We start from the raw sequence: 22,783 nt of genomic DNA, 5'->3' as shown, positions 1-22,783 counted from the left end.
ACAGAATTGCTGTTATTTTGTATACGCATAAATGATATTGTAGACAGGATAAGCAGCAGTCAGATCTGCGTGCTGATAATGCTGTTGTGTGTAGGAAGTTGCCATCATTGAGTTACTGTAGGAGGATACAAGATGACTTGGACAAAATTTCTAGTTTGTGTGATTAATGGAAGGTAACTTTAAACATAGAAAATGTAAGTTAATAGCAAATGAGTGGGAAAAATGAACTTGTAATGTTGGAGTACATCATTAGTAGTGTGCTGCTCGATACAGTCACATCGATTAAATATTTATGCATGACATTGCAAAGTGATGTGAAATGGAGTGAGCATAGGAGGATTTTGGTAGGGAAGGTGAATGGTCAATTTCGGTTTATTGGTAGAATTTTAGGAAAGTGTGATTCGTCTGTAAAGGAGACCGCATATAGGACACTTTTGTGTTCCCTTGTTGAGTGCTCTACTCATAATCCTCCACACTAAATTGATTATTTGTTTCCTTTTCTTCCAGTTCTTCTAGTCTCACTTGTGATACCATCTCTAGTATTGTCAACGGAATGCAGGTCTTAGGAGATATACAAATGCTGTGATGGATTATCTAGTTTTCAGATTTTCAGTATTCATATAGTTAGTTGATACAATACATATTCGTGGTTGCAAAGTCCATTTTCATGAATGATCCCTATACTTTCTTGCTTTCAAAGAAAATTAGTAACATTTAGAGGCAAAGACACAGTAAATTCATTCATTTGAGGTATAAATAGATTTATAATTGAAATTGCAAGAGCTAGGAAATATTATCTTTAATCAGACCAGAAATTTTATACATGAGAACAGCACTGGCATTTTCCTGAATAGCACTGTGATGTGTTTTCTAAAGTATGGGAATGAAAGCATGTGGATCCAGTAGTATTCATGCTGTGGAGGTAAAAATAAAAAAAATTACTTTCACTCCTGTAAAAAGGATAAGTGTGTGTATCATGTTTTGTTTCTGTGTGTTCCACGTGTGAAAGAAATGTGTGTGTGTGTGTGTGTGTGTGTGTGTGTGTGTGTGTGTGTGTGTGTGTGTGTGTGTGGGCGCGCGCACACACGCATGTGCTTGTATTAATATTCACAATTTACAAAATACATATTCTGTTATAATTGGATATAACATTTCTCCTTTCAGAGTGGAGTTTCTGTAAAAGTTTGTGATGAGGACCTTGAACTCACAAACAAGAAAATCACTAACAGGAAGAAAAAGAAGTCAGAACTTGTACATGGAAGATTTTATAAGGTTTGTTGCAGATGCCACCTCTTACAGTTACTGATATGGATGTGTTTATTGTCACAGTCTTCAATTGTACTTTGGAAGATTAGGTATTATTCACTATTGTTGTGTGTGCTGTTTAGTAACCTTAATTGCCAAAAGATGTCATCTTCATATGCTGAATATTATCATGACCACAATCAGAAAAAAAGTTTATTAATATACTTACATTTTGTACTGCATTCATGTGTTATAGGACAACCATTTTCACAGTTGTTTTTTTAAGTATGGGACTCCCAGTATGGTAGCCCCCAGGAAAGAGAATTAAGGGAATATATAATAATATTTGTAGAAAAAAGTCTGTAGCAAAAGGCCCACAATTGCTTTATTTTATTTTCTGTATGCCAGCTGACAAATTTATGAAAGGCTTTGATACTCTCCAACAGAATTTGGACAAAGAGCATCACCTGAAGCTTTGAAAGACCAATAAATAGTAATTTTTCAGGATGTGAAAGCAGTGTAGAGTTTAATTACACTTCTTGAAGCATGGTCATATATAGTGAGAATGATGTGAATCTCATATTTACAATAAGTACCAGAAAAGCATGTTCTGCATAAAGAACAATGAAAGTATTATTTTGAGATAAGGAGAGCTCAAAAACTTTGGAAAGAGAGGTTCCTACCACAATTGAAGTAGTTAAATTATTATAATGAAACATGCCATGAAGATAATTGCAGAGGGGAAAAAAACATTTTAGATATAAAACATATGTGACCTGGAAAAATTGGTATATTGCGAAAGTGCAAAGTGTTTCTTTGTCTGTACAGTTCACATTATACAAATTTTGACAAGCAGGAAAACAGAAAGGAGATAATAGAAATCCAATAATACGGAATGTTCTGCATGACATGTATGAACAAACAATTGAACAACACGAAATGTTTATGATCTCCACAATGTTTCTGCTTGATGTACTAAATGTAAAAATTATTATGCCATGTAATCTTCCTCACTGTGGTAGGTGCCGTGGAAAAATTCAGATACCTTTAACTTGTCACATGATGCTATTTATATCACATCTTATGTGCGGAATGCTTTTCTGCATAGAGTTCTTGTGACACTAATCATCTTCCTCACACTCTCTCAGTGTGTCAGAGGGGTTAATTAAGTGCAGGAACAATTTCTACCAAGTGAGATGGCACAGTGGTTAGCACACTGGATTTGCATTCGGGAGTAAATCTCTTCAGGCAAATGCCAGGGTGGTTCCTTTGAAAGGGCACAGCCAACTTCCTTCCCCATCCTTCCCTAACTTGATTGGACCAATGACCTCGCTGTTTGGCCCTCTCCCCCCCCAGATCAACCAACCAACTTAATTTGTACAGAACATTTGGTGATATACCGTACTAGAAGCCATCAGCTTTTAAATTTTTCACTTGTTTGATGGTGGAGGTCACTCGAATAAAATTCTTATTGAGTGTACATGTAGTAAGGATGGGCTTCTGTACGACAACAGCTGGTAGTTGTGTTGGCAGTGGTATAGAGCAGTGATCATCAAACTTTTTTGCTCAAGAGCCAATATTTACATTGTGGGGAAGCACCTTGGCCCACTCAATATGTACCGATCCTAATATAGATTGCTAACATACATAAATAAGTACATAATGATCCCCCCATAGACTAACTGTAGTAAGCCTACAATAGCCGCTGGCCCTGATGTATTGATTTTTAAGCCAACACCAGTTGGAACATTTCATGTTGACTGTTCTCGTTCCAGATTGCTGTCAGCCACAGTGACCCCAAAGTTGTGACAGTGTAATTAACTGAGAAAGTGCTATGCTGTCGCCTGTATGATCAGATGATTAATTGATTAATAACAGTAACTGTATTTTTATTTAAATGTGTTGTGCAATATACTACAGGATCACAAATGCTTACTAAATGTTTTGAATGTCATTTTTATTCTATGCACTTCATTGTATTATGACAGCCTGAATTAATTTAATTTTCCTTTCTACAAATAAGTGCTGCATTTGATGAGTGTCTCTGTAATGCTCATTCTTCCCAACTCCATGGTACATACATGTCATAGCTTATACCATATTGGCTGATCAATATGAATTGCGCAGGCCACTGTGTTGTCAGCACTGGAAGACAAACAATAAAACACTCCCCTCACATCCTTCAACACTGCAGTAACCATGCTACTTAGGCCGTGTCCTACGTGAGCGACAGAAGCGAGCGACAGCGAGTGACTTCTGGACACACGACATTCCAGCAACAAGCAGCAGCATCGAGCGAAAAGCTTGGGTGTCCTGCGTGGGAGCGACCATGTCGCGCTACAAGATGGCTGCTTAGAGCCAACCAACTGTTTCTGTAAAACGGTGTCACTAACCTGTAGAATACTGTAGCTGGAGAGCAGGTTACAGCATTAGGTTTATTCTAGAAAATAAAGCAAAAAGGAATGCTGTGCATGAAATTTACAAAAGGAGGAATCTCCATGGAGAATTTCATAAATATCATCAACTACGAAGATCACCAGACAAATTCTTCGAATACACGTGAATGAGCAGAGGAGCATTCAACTATCTCATCAATAAATTAAATACTAATGTTTTTTTGCTTGATCAAGAACTTTTAACAACCAATAAATGCAGAGGAATGACTACTACATGATTAACTACGCTAAATACAAACATAGGTACACAGATAGATACCATTGAACAAAAGCTAGCTGTGGTTTAGAGGTAGCGTATACAGTTCGTGATTACGTGTTTGTTAAAGGTTCTGGGTTCGATAACGAACAGTTCTTATATTTTTACTGACTCGGTTACAATTCTGTATACTAAGTTTTATGCATACTGTTTACACTTCATCGCTAAGTATATTTTTAAGGTCTTGCCAAAGAACTTGATCGTCACACCTATCCCAGTATATCACACACATTTACTTCCTAATAAATTACAATGAACCATAAAATTTTACAGATATTCGATGTTCTGAACGTAATTCATCAGCATTCAGTGTTAAGGCCAAGCGTTTCAATTACTCTAAAAATTACTCTAAATTTTCTGTAAAAGTAAAGCTTACAAAATTTTTGAAAAGAAAGTCAAATGTTTTGTGTAATGATTTGTCTAAAAGAAGGAAACAAAAAATATTAGGGTAAAATTTGGTGCACCTCATTTTCTGTCCATGATTTCGAGCATCATTAAAAGGCATGTAGAATGTTTCTCTGATCTGCTTATTTCTTTTACACAAATCATTTCATAAAATATGTGACTGACTTCTTTCATTTTTTTCAATTTCAAGTTTTATTCAGAAAGCACGATCGTACTGACTCCAGGTTTGCCTTCCTAATGTACTTGATTCGAAGGAAGCCTTTTTGACATTTAAATACTGCACGAATGTATCTTTTTATGTGCAAAATAGCTAGGTCTTGAAGCGATGAAATTTTTGACACTTTACTTACAGCAGCTTTTTGTTAAATATTTCAAATTTTCCCCAGCTTATAATTAAGTTTTCGTTAATTACCCTGATTACTTTCAAGCAGTTAAATATTTTCATGCCAAACTAGACCTCATGGTGTAAGTTATAGGGAGTCTTGTTTTTGCTCTGCTCATGCGTTTACAAAAACGTATCGAGTGTTAATCATATGATAAAATAGTTCTTTCTGCGTACTGTCATGTCCAAAATTCGTTGTTTCGATATATTGAGTCTTTTATGAGGTACGGAGATTTTTACGACCACTTGATTCTCGAAGTGTAGGAAAGGTTCGGACGGGCCATGAATGACCCATTCGTGGATATAACAACCAATACCTCAAGAATGAAAAGAGATTAACTATACGGAAAGTCTACACAATGTGATTTTACCTCTGCAAATTCTTAAAAATTTCGTGCAGCCATGTACTCAATTTCATGCAGCACAGTAGCTATGATGAATAACGAAAATAAATTCACACCTGTATCGTTTAAAGATATCAAGCTATATGTTGCGCTAGAATCAAATGTTTTCACCGAATAGTTTTCTTAAAATCAGATGTTAAGTAATTCATAGCTGCCGTCACGTCCACTCCACTGCTTTGCCGAGAAAACACGTGGCTGTCACGCGTGCTGCAGCGACAAGATTCAAACATGTTTGAATTCAAACGTCGCCAGTTGCAGCGAGAGACAGGCAGCGACACAGATGTCGCTCACGTAGGACACTTCTGTAATTACACCTGCTGTTGTGTTTTGTCGCCTGAAGCTGTCAGGCGCTGCCGCTCGCTCCTGTCGCACACGTAGGACACGGCCTTACCCGTCTGCCCCTGAGGTTACTGGCCATCCTTACTTAGCTCACGGCTGAGTTCACCAATGTCTATTAAAATTAAGTGTGTCTTGAATCATTATTCTATCTTTGAGTACTTTTTACTGTTACTGAGCAAGAAAACTACATTCTTAAGAATCTGTTGACATTAGCAGGCGTTTTTTAGATTCAGCTTTTAGGTGCTAGATGCATATTATTATAAAATAAGAATCAGAAAAGCTTGGAAACTACGTAGTTGAAATGATTTATTGTCTCTCCCACAGAAATCCAAATTTAGTAGAAAGCTGTTCCATGGATTGTCTCCATCAGAGTGTGAAAGAGACTTTCATTTATTTATTTTATTTATGTATTCCATTCCATTGTAGCCTGTTACCTGTAATTTAAACACAGGCTGCATTGTTTCTTATACAAATTGTGCAATATACATGATTCCACGATACACTCCATTGTTCAAAATTCAATGGGTGTGCCCTACTGGGTTCCTGTACTTTTGGAGGGTGTTGTGGTTGTATCTGAGACAAACATTCTGTTTGAGTTAGATCACACGACATCGCATCTTGACCTCAAATGATGCAGTAACATGCATACTACTTGTTTTTATGCAATTTCCAGAATAAATCTTACGCAAAAATCAGCCTCTTCCATTGTTTGCTGGCTCCCTTGTCGCAGGGAGTGATTGCCCAGTTCCAAGAGAGCATCGTTGTTGCCTGTAACAAGTGTAGCCATGCGCTAGCCCATGTCACCCAGGTTCTGGTTGCTTGGGTGGTGAGGCACGAGGATTCCCCTCTACCAAGAAAGCATTGTTGTTGCCTGTAACAGGCATAGCCACACACTAGCCTGTAACCCGGATTCTGATTTCATGGGTTGTGAGACACAGCTCACAGCTGCGTTTCTCTCTTATGTTGTTACGATGTCTGTGCATATCGTGTTCCCAGTTCTTTTGCCACCGCTGTTGACCTCAGCTGTCTTGGCTGCATTGTTTCTTGATCTCCTGTCACAACCTCTCGTAGTGTAGTAGACGGTGGTTGGTTGATGTGCTAATGTGCTACCCAAGCATTTCCTGAAGTAACGTCAGCAGTGGTGTACAAGATCTGCTATTCTCTTTCGCAACACGATATCTCCTTGACATTGAGTCTTCGGTTCCAATTCAGTTGCTGCCGATCAGTATCAGTGTACAGTAGATATCTCCAGATAGTATGTTCTGGCATACCTTCATCACCTTCAGAGACCTGTCTTCTACCAGTTCAGTGCCAGTAAGCAGCTTAGGGGCTGTGGCCAGTCAAGAAGTGTGTCAGGCCTCTTTGGGGATTTAGATGCTTCAGTCCCAGTCTCAGTTTTTTATTTGGCTGAGAACAATAGATGCACCTCACTATTTGGGCATCTTTCTATCATTTCTGCCGTAGATGGAAAATCTGATTTTGAATTTGCTGCTTGTTTGTGGCCTGTATTCCTATTAAATTCAGCGCTTCTTCCTTCAGCCAATAGGTTGCTGCTTTTTCCATAACTGGAAATTGAGTGGACACATTCCAAGTATTACTTGCGGTATCTCAACTGACACAGTGCCATAGCTCCCGCCAACCAAAGAAGTATTCCACATTGCACTCTGTTAATTATTTGTGCTGGTGTCATGAGCAAAAGCATTTGGGCCGAAGCACTGAAACAGTATCCAATGATCCCAGTTGAGGTAGCATGATGATACATTCTTATGGTTTGCATTGCAGCTTTCAATTGTAACTGGCGAGACTAAAAATTTTGTTCATCATGTTCCTTGCTCTCTCTCTCTCTCTCCCTCTCTCTCTCTCTCTCTCTCTCTCTCTCTCTCTCTCTCTCTCTCTCTCTCTCTCTCGTTTTTTCGATATGTGCACCATAATTTTGTTGTTTGTCCAAAAAGATACCTAAGTATCTAGTGACAAATTTCTTTTCATGGACCTTTTGCTTAATTTCATGATCAGGTCTCCTAAAATATTCCCATTTAACAGCATGTACGTGGTCTTCTCAGGCGTGACAGACAATTTGACTCTTTGGCACCAAAAGGACTGTGTTACATCCATCTTCCAGGCTGTTCCTGGAGCTTCCATTCACAAGGGTTATATGTCATTGACATGTGCCACTACTCCTACAACCTCTTCATTGTCTTGTAGCCTTCCTAATACGGGTTGAGCACTAGATTCCAGAAAACAGGGCTACTTATGGATCCTTGTGGGTAGCCTTATGAAATTTCTTTTATTAGGGTCTCTCCTGGGTGCAACAGTGTTGCTTCTCTGTTTTCACTATAATTCGTAAAGCAGTTGTATAACGCTTGTGGGCAGTCCAAGTTTATCAGGTGCTCAAAAATTTCTGGCGTCTATAAATGATCGAATGCCATAGCTATTTCCATCATTATGGCTACAACATATTTATGTGGATCGTTTCTCACAAGTTGTATCACATCATTTACAGCATCTTCTGCTGACTTTCCATTTCTGAAACCATACTGTTTCGAATTCATTCCATGAAGAAATCTTTTCTCCTGTGGTCTACCACATAGCACGTTATCCAGGACCTTCCCTAAGGTACTGAGATGGCAAATTGGTCTGTAGGACTTTGGAGCTAGGGGATCCTTGTCCTCACCCTTTTTCAAGATTGACATTTGCTTTCTTGCAATAAGCAATAAACAATACATTGTAGAGTTGGCATAAATATTAAGTTATTTTCAAATGAAGGGCTTGTAGAACTTCAGTGGGGATGCCATCAGAGCCAGGTCATTGATTCCTTTTCAGTTTCAGTTTTTTTGTTGCCGCCTCTTCCAAAAATGTGAAAGAGGAAACAGTCATTGCACATTGCCAGTTCTAGTGTGGTGATACATACTCAACATTAATGATAACTATATTTTAAATGTTATGCTAGAAATATTTTGCCTGAATATAATTTGTCAAATAATTAAAAAATTACAGATAATATCAGTGCTGATGTGAGACGTAACCTGCAGCCATCTACCCTGTCTATTTGATAGCTGCTTCTAGTCTCTAATCACTGTCTTAATTGTGAACCACCTATCCTTCCCATCAGTACCCATAAAGAATATGCACTTGATTTTCTGCCTAAACAGACTGCCATCTACATATGGACTCTGCAAGCAACCTTATGGTGCATGGCAGAAGGCACCTTGTACCATACCATTTCCTTTCCTGTTCCACTTGCAAATAAAGAGAGGAAAAACAGCTGTCTTTTTTTCCTCTGTATGAGCTGTAATTTCTCTTATCTTTGTGGCCCTTACGAAGAATGTATGACGACGGTGGTACAATCATTCTGCAGTCAACTTAAAATGCCAGTTCTCTAAATTTTCTCAATAGTGTCCTGTGAAAAGAAAACCATCTTCCCTCCAGAGATTCCCATTTGAGTTTACGAAGCATCTGTATAACATTCGCTCAGTAATTGTATCAACTAGTAACAAATCTACAAGCATGCTTCTGAATTACTTCAATGGCGTCCTTCAATCCAACGTGGCAGGGGTCCCAAATACTTGAGCAGTGCTCATGACTGATAACCCAGCAGTTTAGTCCATTTACTCTCAAACCAGCCAACTTGAGCAGTACTCGAGAATAAGTTGCACTAGTGTTCTATAAGCGGTCTCCTTTACAGACTAAACACACTTTCCTAAAATTCTACAAATAAACTGAAGCCGACCATTTGTCTTCCTTGCTACCATCCTAACATGCTCATTCCATTTCATACTGCTGTGTAATGTTACACCTATATATTTCACCAATGTGATTGTGTCAGTAAGCACATTGGTAGTGTGCTTCAGCTTACATTTTTGCATATTAAGGGTGAGCTGTGATTCATCACACAAATCATAAATGTTGTGTGTAAACTTTTATCCTCCTGCAGTCACTCAATGACAACATGATACTGTACATCACAGCATTGTCAGCAAACTGCTGCCATTTTTTGCTCAGCCTGTCCATCAGATAATTTGTGATGTAGAGAATAAGAGTGGTCCTGTCACACTTACCTGGGGCACTCCTGACATTACCCTTCTCTTGATGAACATTCACCTACGAAGACAATGTACTGGTTTCTATTACTTAAGAAGTCTTTGAGCCACTCACATATCTGGGATCATAGTCCGTACGCTAGTAACTTTGTTAATCATCTGCAGTGGGTCACCGTGTCAAATGCTTTCCAGAAATCTAGGATTATGGAATCTGCCTCTTACCCTTCATCCATGGTTTGCTGGATATCATGTGAGAAAAGGGCAAGCTGAGTTAAACATGAGCGATGCTTTTGAAATCCTTGTTGAATTGTGGGTAGAAGCTTTTTCATCTCAAAGATTTTTATTATATTTGAACTTATAATATGTTCAAGAATTCTGCAGCAAACTAATGTTAAGGATATTGGTCTGTAATTTTTGAAATCTATTCTTTTACCCTTCTTATATACGGGAATCACCAGCACTTTTTTTCCAGTTGCTTGTAACTTTGTGCTGGGTGAGACATTCACAATAAATGGAACCGAATTGGGGTTCCATCCAGACCTGGTGACTTAATTTTTTTCAACTCCTTCAGCTGTTTCTTTATGTCAGGGATGCCTATTACTACATCCTCCGTGCGAGAGTCTGTGCGATTCTTAAATGATGGTATGCTTGTACAATTCTCTCTTGTAAATGATTTATTAAATATGAAATTTAAAAACTTCATCTTTCCTTTTGGTGTCCTCTATTGGCACACTAGACTGGTCACTAAGTGAATGGATGAATGGATAGTAGCCTTCAACCTGCTTAGTGATTTCATGTAAGACCAGAATATTCTTGGCAAGATGTCGTACTAAAGTATGATGGTGGTAGTTTGCTTCGCGCATCGATCTTTTTATAGACGAAGAAATTTGTACTAATTTTTGCTGATTGTTGTTTACGCATTCTTTTTTGAACAAAAAGTGTAACAGTCTGTTTCCTCATCATCCAGATTTTTTTACTAAATGACGATGGTCTTTTCTGCCCGTACTTCATTTCCGAGAAAATATGCATTAACTACCTAACATATACTTCCTGTGAATGTGTTTGTCTTACACATATCTACCAAGAAAATTGGTCCAATCCCAACATGTCGAGACTTGTTTCCAGAATGAAATGATAAGACTCATCTTGGCTCACATGACGTATCAGCCAAAGACAGTGCTTTCAGTTGTTGCCAGGACTCGTAGAAACAGTCAGCTGACACTTTTAAAGGTTTCACACATAGGACATTATGTTTATTATCTATAAAGTGATTATGATTGTACAACAAAGGGCAATTGTCGTAGTGTAGCGTTTAATAAAGTATTCATTTGACACTGTTAGAACACTTGTAAGGTTTCAACCTCAAGATTGGGCCTAGTACGCAGAAGTTAGATGCCCTATGACCGGGCAGGAGGTCTATAAAAGATGTTATGTTCCACTTCTACCAATACTGGACAGACTGTAAAACCATATTACAGCTGCAGTGAACTCTTGGGACAAAACTATCATCAGATGTGGTATGAATTCTCTTATCTTCTGGATGTCACCTTTGCAGCCCAAGACAATTAAAGGCTGGGGGGATTGAACATTTTTAAAACTTTTTTTATCTGTATAATCAAATGCAAGTTACACGATTCACATTGGTGCATAATTTGTGAAATATTAAAAGTAGTAAATAAAGTCCATTTTGAATCACCTTACAACTACTAATGGCATATCATGTATTATAGCAATCATTCTTTCTTTTAAGAAAAATATGATAAAAATGATGAAGCCATTTCATAATTATTCTACACAGTTACGGTATTACAGATTTAGCAAACATCATTCCTGTGAAACACAACTAGCTCTTTCCAGACATGAAGTTTTGAGTGCTATTGACAAGGCAGTTCAAATTGATTCCGTATTTCTAGATATCCAAAAGGTTTTTGACACTGTACCACACAAGTCGCTTGGAGTGAAATTACATGCTTATGGAATATCATCTCAGTTATGTGACTGGATTCATGGTGTCACAGTTCGTAGTAATTGATGGAAACTCATCAAGTAAAACAGAAGTGATTTCTGGCATTCCCCAAGGTAATTTTATAGGCCCTCTGCTGTTCCACGTCTCTATAAACAATTTATTCTGAGTAGCCACCTTAGGCTGTTTGTAGATGATGCTGTTGTTTACCATCCAGTAAACTCAACAGAAGATCAAAACAAATTGCAAAACAATTTAAAAAAGATATCTGAATGGTGCGAGAATTGGCAGTTGACCCTAAATAATAAAAAGTGTGAGGCCATCCACATGAGTGCTAAAGTAATCGGTTAAACTTCAGTTACATGGTCGATTAGTCTAATGTAAAGGCCATGAACTTAACTAAATACTTAGGAATTATAATTATGAACAATTTAAATTCGAAAGAACACATAGAAAATGTTGTGGGGAAGGCAAACCAAAGACTGTGTTATATCGGCAAAATACTTAGAAGATGCAACTAAAGAGACTGCCTAAACTACATCTGCCCATCCTCATTTGGAGGATGCACAATCTGGGATCCTTACCAGTTAGGATTAACAGAGTACATTGAGAAAGTTCAACGAAGAGCAGCTTGTTTTGTAGTATCGCGAAATAGGGCCAAGAGTGTCAAGGGCATAATACAGGATGTGAGATGGACACCATTAAAACAAAGACATTTATCGTTGCGGTGGAATCTTCTCGTGAAATTTCGATCGCCAACTTTCTCCTCTAAATATGAAAATATTTTTGGTGCCGACTTCATAGGGAAAACGGTCATCATAATAAAATGAGGGAAATCAGAGCTTGCACGGAAAGATATAGGTGTTCATTTTTTGTGCATGCTGTTAGAGAGTGGAATAATAGAGAATTATTGTGAAGGTGGTTCAGTGAACCCTCTGCCAGGCACGATTTGCAGAGTATCCATGTAGATGTAGATTGTATGAGCCAACATTGCTGCATATGTATGCAGTAACAAAGAATGACTTTTATGACTTGAAGTTGAGCATCAGAGGTTATAGAGTGTGCTTCCTGATCATGGTGTGTTACAACAGCTGTTATTGTAGGTGTATTTATTAAATCACAACTGGTTCATTCTGCACGAACATCCTCAGTGGTGAAACGTACCAGTTTGTCACATGAGGATGTTCAAATAGGGTGGAACTGGTCATGGCTTAATAAATGCACCTAAAATAATAGCTGTGGGGGTTTCCTTAACACTCATAATAATATGTATCTTAGGAGTTAGTTGTGGTGAAAACCTCATTAAACACTATACTATTACAATTACCCTTTGTTGTTCAATCATAAGCACTTTATAGATAATAAACATGATTTCCTATGTCTGAAACATTTAAAAGTGTCATCAGAAAAATCAGTAACATACTAGGTACCATCTACATCAATACCTAGTCAATTTTTTATCTTTCTTCCAGACATCAACATTACTTGCAGATGGCTCTGTAAATGAGACCCCAAGCATAACTGAGGAAACTGATGTCATCCAGATGCCTAACACCTCTTTGACAGATGAAGAGCTATTCAGGATATGTGGAGGCCGCACTGCACACAAGTAAGATATTAGATATAGTCTTTGTATTCACATATAAAGAATAATATTGTGTTAGTCAATTCACTACTACTAAAATTTGATCTCAGACTGTATATTTTCTAAAACACTGTGTCTCTCTCTCTCTCTCTCTCTCTCTCTCTCTCTCTCTCTCTCTCTCTCTCTCTCTCTGAGGGAGAGAGGAAGATTAGTTGATTGGTTGGTTTTTCAAAATGAACCCTAGTAAGAGTATAAAGCCCATTAAAAAAGTGTATCATATCTTGCCCAAAGCAGCTGTGTTTAAGCTAAAATTTGTTAAAGTCATTTAATTCACTGTAAATAAAAGAGATCTCTCAGTATTCTTTCATTGTCAATTGCGACTAATGATATAACTCATAAGTACCTAATCTTAATGCTCATGTGAAGAATATATAATGAAATCAGTGACAGAAGTTAATACTACAACACAAAATGGGGTTTTACTGCAGCATCAGTGTTTGATCAGTAAATTCACAGCAGTCCTCAGGTGATACCCCTCAAGAGTTTACATTTTTAAATGACATGCTACTATTTTTCTACAGACAAATGCTCCGATTATAGCATATCGTGGGATACTTCAAATTCAAGTATTATCCCTGCATGGCTGTTACTAGCATTCTCACGTACTTGAATTATCTAATGCAGGTGTTCCTGTGAATATTGTGCATGCTTAATATGTATTAGCCCACCCCCTCTCCCTAATTCCTTGTTTTTGTTTAAACTTTTATCATACTGTTCCCAAGTGTAACCCTCCCCTCCCCACTCGCGACCTGTAGCTTTATCGACCTCTCATGGTCATTTCTATTGCTCAATTTTCGTTCCATTGTATGTCAACAGTGTCGTCAGACATCCTACCTGATAGGGATTGGTGCTAACCCAAAGTATTTGTTCTCCCTGCCTCCTCCTCCTCCTCCTCATCCTCCCCCTCCCCCCCCCCCCCCTTTTCATACTTTGTCACACAGGTTCTTGAAGGTTTTAGTTCAGAAAATCCTATTCCCACGTTGTAACCAGAATCAAGTCGATATTCAAAAGTAGGGTCATTAATTAGAAGACTTAGTACTGAAAATAGATTTGTCATGAATGCCAGCATGCAGCCAGAGCAGAACAGAACTGAACTTCAGGACAGAAAGGGCTGATATTTATACAAACCTCAAATATTCTAGAATATACAAACATTACAAATGTAAAAAACTTTTGAATACCTTCCAGAAATGATAAATACTAAATAACAAGTAATTGCTAGTGGTTGGGTTTGAACTGAGACATACAGCACACCAACCACCAACTCTAACTTCTACACCACACTGCATGCACTAAAGCTTGTGCCATTTATTTCTCTCCTGCAATTCAGAAGTTTGCATTGGAGACAACTACAGCACCCTCGTTCTACCACTTGTCGGTGTTCCTTTATGTGGCAGCACTGATGAATTTTCGTGTTTTGGTTCTGTTGTCACATCATCTTCACTATGTCGAGCATTGTAGGTAGCCCCCTCTCATTGAAGTTTCGCAATTGGCAAATGGTTCACCAATTTCCTTAAATGAGAAACACTCATCATTGATCTGTGCCCCAGAACTGTAGTAGGGATTCCTACAGAGGACATGGGTGACGTCTCTGCACTTGTCTCTTGTTGATGAAGGGTCATAATCCTTCACTTCATATGTGATGTCCACCAAGCAGTGAAGAACACGATACAGCCCAAAGTATTGCTGTAGTAACTTTTCTGATAGTCTCACTTTCTGAACAAGAGTAAAAATCTATATCATATTTCCTGAGCTGTATCTCACTGGCCAGTGCTTGGCATTATACCGATCTTGGTCTTTCTCCTGGGTGTCCAAGGATCATATGCAAACAAGCTGTCTTGCTTCTTTGGTCCTGGTAATGAATAATTCCACATAGTGATCCTGAGTATCGTCCAGTCGAAATGGGAACAGTGTATCCGTTGTTGTTTTGGCCTCAAACTGTGGATCAGAAAGACAGGTGTGAAACATATAGTGTCCTGCTTCACTGTCTTGTATGTGAATGTTGCAGTGGGTAGTATTGTATCCCAGTCTCTCTGATCTGCATCAGCATACTTCAAGAGCACATCAACGTCTTTTTAAAGCAAACTGTGATACTACTCGTCTGTGGGGGTAGGCAGTTGTCTTCATATGGGTGGTGTCATTGAATGACATTACCTTTGATGTTAGTCTTGACTGAAAACTTTTAAACGATCAGAGATCATCACACAGGGTGCTCAGTGCTTCAGAATTATGTCTTCTGCAAGCAATGTTGAAATTTTTGTAGCTTCAGCAGTCAGCACAGCTTTGGTGACTATTATCAATTGATTCCTATTAACTGACTACTGAAACCTCCCCAATAGGTCAATTCCAGTCTAGTGAACTGGCCCTGCTGCAAGTGGAATTGGTATCAGACACACCGGCGGTAAGTGCAGAGTGAGGTTCCGCTGCTGGCATTCCTTAGAATGGCTCATATAGTGTCTAAGAGATTGGTATAGAACTGGACAGAGAACCCTACTTCTGGTTCTGTCTAGAATTTTCAGAAATCCCTAGTGACCAGATGTGCAAGCGTTGTGGAAAAACTTCACGATAGTAGGCCATAGGCGAGCTTGGAAGATGAGCAACCGTTTCCATCCTGTCAGATCATAATTCCTCTTATATAATGCTTCATTTATTAATTTGAATTCTCCTTTCATCAGTTTCTCATTCTTCAAGATTTGTATGGTTTTCAGCAATGCAGCACCCTCTTTTCAGCATCATTTCCATTTAAAGCAACAATGACTGAGATTTAGTCCAGGCTGCTGTTTTCTGCCACAGGAGTCCTTAAAAGGCAGTGTCCTTGAGATTGTGTCCATTTTTGTGTACCATTGTGATGTCATATTCCTGAAACTTGTGTCCAGCTCACCACTGCTTGATGGATCCTACAGACTAAGTCAGCCAGCATAAAAAAATGGTGGTACACCGCAACAGTGAATGGTTTGCCAAATAAGTTCAATCAGAACTTGATGGCTCAGGTAATTGCAAGGTACTCTTTCTTGGTTGGAGAGTGCTTCCTATCGGAATTTGAGAGTACTCTGGAAGCATAATCTATAACTTTATCAACACCTTCCTGAATTTGTTGTAGAACTGTTGTGTTTCAATTGTGTTGAAGGTTGCAAATGATGAAGATTGGTTTGTGGGGCACTTAGCTGTGTGGTCATCCGTGACTGCACAAAGTCCCAATTTTTACTCAGTCCAACCTAGCCACTGTCATGGATGATGATGATGGCAACACAAACAACCAGTCCCCAGGTAGAGAAAATCCCCAACCCGGCTGGGAATCGAACCCAGGATCCCGTGATCCAGAGGCAGCAATGCTAGCCACTAGACCACAAGCTGCGGACAGGTTGCAAATGAGAAATACATCCAGCTGACAGGAACTAGAATTGCATGATAGAGCACAGTCCTTTAAATTTCTCATTTTCTCAGACTGTAGCCGTAATGTTATTCTTGGATGGGACATCTTGAAAGCATCACAAGCTGTCATAGACCGTCAAAGATCAGAGCTCCAGACTGATGAAGCTATTTCAGCAAGTACACTAAACAAAGATTGTTCTGGACAGTTGTTTGCTGTTGAAGACATTATCCTACTGTTTCAATGACAAGTCTCGGTCGTCAATCTAGATGCTCAGAGAGTCCTTGGCCCTCTCCTGTTGTCCTTAGGAAGGAGGAGGATGCCACACGATGTTTCTGTGTCAACAGCCAACAACTGAACAAACTCACAAAGAAAGATATCTATTCATTGTTGCACATTACTGAGCCCTTAGACAGCTTGAGAGGAACAAAGCATTTCAGAACTATGGACATGCAGAAAGTCTATTGATAAATCAACATTGATGAGGATGACTGGGAAAAGGCTGCCTTTGTAACTTCTGATGGCCTGTATGAGTTCAAAATTATTCTGTTTGGACTATGTGACACTCTAGTCACCCTCAAACTTACAGTGGACAACCTGCTTCGATGTCTTAAATGGACAATGTCATTTTTTGAAGACATCTGACATCTAAATCACCAAACAATCGTGTTAAACTGTTTTCAGATTGCAGACCTATGCCTGAATCTGAAAAATTGCCTCTTTGTCACACAAGAAATAAAAATCCCAGGCGTGTAGTGAACATTGAAAGAGTCCATCCTGATACAGAGAAAATGTCAAACAGTCACAGGTTTTTTGACCCTTCAACACATCCATGGCATTAGAAGTTTTCTCAGTATGTGCTCATATTACAGCAGTTTATAAAGGACTTCTGCCCTAAGGCACATCCCTTGTGGCAACTACTGCAGTGAGATGCCAAATTTTCCTGGAATTTCTCCAGTCCCACCACTGTATCATGAGAATACTGAGAGAGAACTTCACACCAACACCAATCGAAACACAGTCCTCTTTAGCTGCTGACAATAAGCATTTGACAGTGCAGAAAAACAAACCCCTGAGTTAACTAGAACACAGACAGTGGGCTATCGATAATGTTGTGACTCGCCGATCATTCAAAGTGCCACCGCACAATTACACGCATCCTCTACGTGCGGCGCTGTCTGCCAGCCATGCAGCAGCTGTGCCACCTAAGCAGCCAGCCAGCCAGCGGCCGCTAGACTTGGACTCAGTGCTCATTGGAATGTTACAGTGTTCACATGTCTTGCTTTGTCAGCTTGCTCAGTGAAATATATGTGTTGTGTCGTTTTGAAATATGTGTGTTCAACTTGACGTTATAACAATTGGCGACGAGGTAGTGGATTTTTCCTTTTCATCATTGACCCACAGGTTTCCATGGCTACTGTCGAGCAACTATTGCAAGGTCTCATTGAACAGCAGACGTTTCTAACATCGGCGATTCGCGATTTCGTCGCGGCGTCAAATGCGGGGCGTTTCTCGTCATTGTCTATAACTCCTTTTCCTCCTTACGACGAGACGGCGGAAGACTGGTCTGATTATGAAAAACGTCTTCGACAGCACTTCTTGGGCATTTCATGCCACGGACAAACAAACATGTCTGTCTCTGTTCCTTTCCTGGATTTCACCTCAAATGTATCGGTTGTTGTCGCAATTGGCTCCTTTGAAAGATCCTGCGTCTTTGTCCTTTGCTGAAACGTGCTCACTTCTGTCTGTCTATTTTCAAAAGCAAACGCATGTGGTAGCCTCTTGTGTTGCCTTTTATTGTTGTCAAAACAACCGCATCAATCCTATCCACTTGGGCTGCTGAGCTCCATGGCCTCAGTCGAAAGTGTCAATTTGTTACTGACGTTCACGAAGAATCCTACACGGATTCCATGGTACGTGATGCTATTATCCAGTCTGTGCCCGACAAAGAAGTTCGGCAACGTGCCCTTCAGTTGGCACATCCGACTCTAGATGAAGTCCTATCCATTGCGCAGTCTTTTGAAATTTCTTGCGCCGCTGGGGCGCAAATAGAGGCGTGGGGTGACGTCGGGGAAATACAACTTCTGTGCGCTGTTGTCGACGCGTGCGGTGCGTCCCCGCCGCCCGACGTGGCCGCAGTACGCTCCCACGCGCAGCCTCAGCCTAACCGTAAACAAACCTCTAAGAAACTGCAGCAAAACCTCCGGCAACTTCCTTCATGTGCGCGGTGTTTTACGAAACATTCACACGAGGATTGTCCCCAACGTTGGGCTGTGTGTTTCAATTGCAAAAAGAAAGGTCATGTGTCTTCCGTTTGCAAATCCGACCGCATACATGATGTTCATGAACATGAACATGACGCTGATTCCGATTCTGTGTTGTCTGTCAATTGCACTTCTTCCCTTTCAGGGAAGTTATTACTCACTGTCCAAATCCTTGGTCGGGATGTTCGCATGCAGGTGGATACCGGTTCTGCTGCCACTATAATTAATTCTCAGACGTATCTTCAGTTGGGTTCTCCCCTCCTGTCACCTGTCACTCGGCAATTACGGACGTACAATAAACAGAAGATTTCTCTCTTGGAACAATTTACTGCTGAGGTATCTTACAAATCCGTCGTTCGCACTGTTCCCATATCTGTGGTCGACCAGAGTAACGCAGAGAATCTTTTTGGTTTTGATGCCTTTCGCGTGTTTGGGTTCTCCATAGATGACTCTGTCAATATCGTCTCTGATGCTATTCCTTATGCTCAATTGGATTCCTTGTCGAGAACATTTTTGTCCCTTTTTTCTCCTGGGTTAGGCCATGCAAACGACTTTGAAGCTCATATCACGCTCAAACCCACTGCTCGGCCTAAGTTTTTTCGGGCTCGGCCCATTCCTGTGGCCCTTCATGATAGGGTGAAACGGGAGCTGGATCGTCTCACTACTTCAGAGGTCTTGCTTCCTGTCACTTCCAGTGAGTGGTCCTCTCCTGTTGTTGCTAAGCCCAATGGTGACATTCGTCTCTGTGGCGATTTTAAAGTCACTGTAAATGCGCAATGCCTCATCGACGCTTACCCTATGCCCCGACCTGAAGAATTGTTCACTAAACTTGCGGGAGGCCAGTATTTTTCTAAAATTGATGTGTCAGAAGCTTATCATCAACTTCCTCTCGACGCTGCTTCCCGGCAGTTTCTGGTCCTTAACACGCTTTTCGGCCTCTATCAATACCAACGATTGCCATTTGGGGTTGCCAGCGCCCCTGCTCTCTTTCAGCGATTCTTAGAACAATTATTGCTCCCTGTCCCTGGGTGTATAAATTACATGGATGACATTGTTGTCACTGGCTCCACCACTAAAGAACATCTTCAGAACCTCCGCACACTTTTTCATGTCTTACAGACTGCCGGTATTAAGTGTAATCTTCAGAAATCACAATTTTTTCGGGCATCTATCACGTACTTGGGGTTTCAACTCTCTCGGGGTGGTATTCGTCCGCTTCAGCAAACTGTCGCTGCGATCGATGCCCTTCCTCGCCCTACATCTGTTAAGGAACTGCAGGCCTTCCTGGGGAAAATAGCGTACCATCACAAGTTCTTACTGTCTGCTGCTTCGGTGGCTCAGCCATTGCAACGCCTGTTGCATAAAAACGTGCCTTTTCACTGGTCCGCATCATGTGATCCGGCCGATGGCTCAACATGCGAATGCTGATGCACTGTCTCACCTTCCCATGGGTCCTCATCTGGCATTCGATAAGGACGAACTTTCGTGTTTCCATCTGGATGTTGCCGAGCAGCGGGTTGTGGACGGATTCCCCATGACAGGGGACCGTCTGGCGGCGGCTACGGGTTCTGATCCTACCCTCTCCCAAGTTTTACGCTGTATTCAGAAGGGTTGATCAGATCGTCCGTCCACTAAGACTTCTGACCCATTGCGGAACTACTACGCTTTGCGCTACCGCCTCACGGCTAGGGATGGTGTTATCCTCCTTTCTACCGACAATGCTTCGCTGTGTGTTGTGGTACCTGCGTATTTGTGTGTTTCGGTTTTGCGCCTCCTTCACGAAGGGCACTGGGGTGTGTGTCGCACAGAATCTCTGGCGTGCCGTCATGTGTACTGGCCTGGCATCGACTCTGAAATAGCACACATGGTCGCTGCCTGTGGCCCTTGTGCGTCACAGGCTGCCGCCCCGAAGTCATCTTTGTCACTGTGGCCTTCGCCTGTGACGCCCTGGGAGCGCATTCATGCTGACTTCGCGGGACCTTTTTTAGGTACTTATTGGCTCCTCGTAATTGACGCCTACTCTAACTTTTCTTTCATTGTCCGTTGCATGTCGCCTACCACCGCGGCAACCACAAGTGCTCTCGCCCGCATTTTTTCTTTGGAAGGCCTTCCCTCTACTCTTGTTACTGATAATGATCCGCAATTTGCCTCTTCCAAATTTGCGGATATTTGTGCTCGTCACAGCGTTATGCATGTCACGGCCCCTCCGTTCCATCCACAATCAAACGGTGAGGCTGAACGACTGGTCCGCATATTTAAGGCTCATATGCGGAAACTCCTGACTTCTTCTGCTGCTGATGATGTGCTTCTCCAGTTTCTAGCTTCTTACCGTTTCACCCCCATGGGCGACCAAAGCCCAGTTGAGTTCTTACATGGCCGACAGCCCCGCACGCTACTTCATCTTCTGCGGCCTTCCACCTCACGGCCGTGGGTGTCTTCGCTTGGCCGGTTCACCGCCGACGACCTTGTCTGGGTACGGGGATATGGCAGGCGGCCAAAATGGAGTCCGGTCCGCATCTTACGACACCGTGGCCGACGCCTGTATGAAATCCAGACAGACACGGGTGTTGCAGTGCATCATTTGGACCAGCTTCGGCCTCGTGTGCTGGCAATGCCTGTTCCGAATGCCACTACACCACCTTCAGCTCTACTGAGTGCTCGGGATCTTGGCATCTCTCGTTACTCACAACGCAGCCCTCTCACCGTCATCTCGGTGCCAGTACAAGAACGGACGCCACCAGGAGACATCCCCATGCAGGAACCGGATGACCATCATCTGTTGGAGCCAATCTACTTGCCTCCTTCTCCTAAGGACGCCGACACATCGCCCATGTCTCCTGTTATATCAACTGGACTTGCCGCAACGGGCAGATTGGCGCAGATTCGACTCCTACGTCTCCTGTCATCTCGACTTGTTATCATCGGGGACACTTCCGTCCGTACGGGAAGCCTCCTCCTCGAGACTTTACGGCCAGTCACACAACGCCTATGGACATTAGCAATCTACAGGCCACCTCCATCAAGACCAGTGAAAACATTTGAAAGGGGAGAAAAGTGTTGTGACTCGCCAATAATTCAAAGTGCCGCCGCGCAATTACAAGCGTCCTCTACATGCAGCGCTGTCTGCCAGCCATGCAGCAGCTGCGCCACCTAAGCGGCCAGCCAGTGGCCGCTAGACTTGTACTCAGTGCTCATTCGAATGTTACAGTGTTCACATGTCTTGCTTTGTCAGCTTGCTCAGTGAAATATATTTGTTGTGTCGTTTTGAAATATATGTATTCAACTTGACGTTATAACAGATAACAATGAGATTTCTGGCATTTGGTGACTATTGTCCATGAAGGAATTCCATTTGGGGTGGCCTCACCCCCATAGATGGCTGCCTTGCTTAGTTTTCATGGATCTGATTGCTAGATGAGCAGCAGGTACCTCTGTACTGTGACAGGGAATGACTACAGCATGTTGGGGAACAACTTCATACGGGATATGACGTTGGACTTTGTCCCCCAGGTCGACTGTAATTGCCTGCAGCTGACTGGTGTGAATAGAACTATTGCGATGTTTGACATCTGGCAGTGTAGTTGTCATCAGTGTACTCACCTTCTTTCTCTGCAGTACCATACAACTTGTTCAGGGTATTCATAGTGGTTACTTACCAACATGTTGCCTTGTATCCTCCAAATGTGTTTTTCTGTGGAGTATTATATTTACACCAACTCCACGTTGGTTGTACCTTCTTTGTTCGGGTGCAGGGTTGTCATTTGACAGTTGTGGCATAAGTGCAAGTTTGCCAAGTCCGTTCTTCCTGGCACATTCAATTGGTGGTGAAGATTGGTACTTACAGGTCGATACACCTCTTCTCCAACATTGTCTATTAACACGTGACATAGGGGGTTCTGCATTAATGGCCATTATCTCTTGTTTATTGAGTCCAACATTTCTGGCTGCCATAAAATTCTATATCTCTTCTTTTATTGACTGGCATGTGAGAGAGGCGAGATCATGATGCTCTTCCAT

The 22,783-nt window shown here is 41.2% G+C and overlaps 1 protein-coding gene across 1 annotated transcript in view; it reads left to right on the top strand.

Annotated features, from left to right (window-relative positions):
• The window catches only part of LOC124555580 (G patch domain-containing protein 4-like), a 53,125-nt gene that overhangs the window by 21,528 nt on the left and 8,814 nt on the right, over positions 1 to 22,783 (top strand). The window contains exons 3-4 of the mRNA XM_047129544.1: positions 1,165 to 1,272; positions 12,960 to 13,096. Of these exons, the coding sequence (XP_046985500.1) occupies positions 1,165 to 1,272; positions 12,960 to 13,096 (245 nt within the window). The remainder of the gene's footprint in view (positions 1 to 1,164; positions 1,273 to 12,959; positions 13,097 to 22,783) is intronic.

Source organism: Schistocerca americana, chromosome X (genome assembly GCF_021461395.2).
Source record: "Schistocerca americana isolate TAMUIC-IGC-003095 chromosome X, iqSchAmer2.1, whole genome shotgun sequence".
Classification (NCBI taxonomy): domain Eukaryota; kingdom Metazoa; phylum Arthropoda; class Insecta; order Orthoptera; family Acrididae; genus Schistocerca; species Schistocerca americana.
This window is presented reverse-complemented; position numbering and strand designations above follow the sequence as displayed.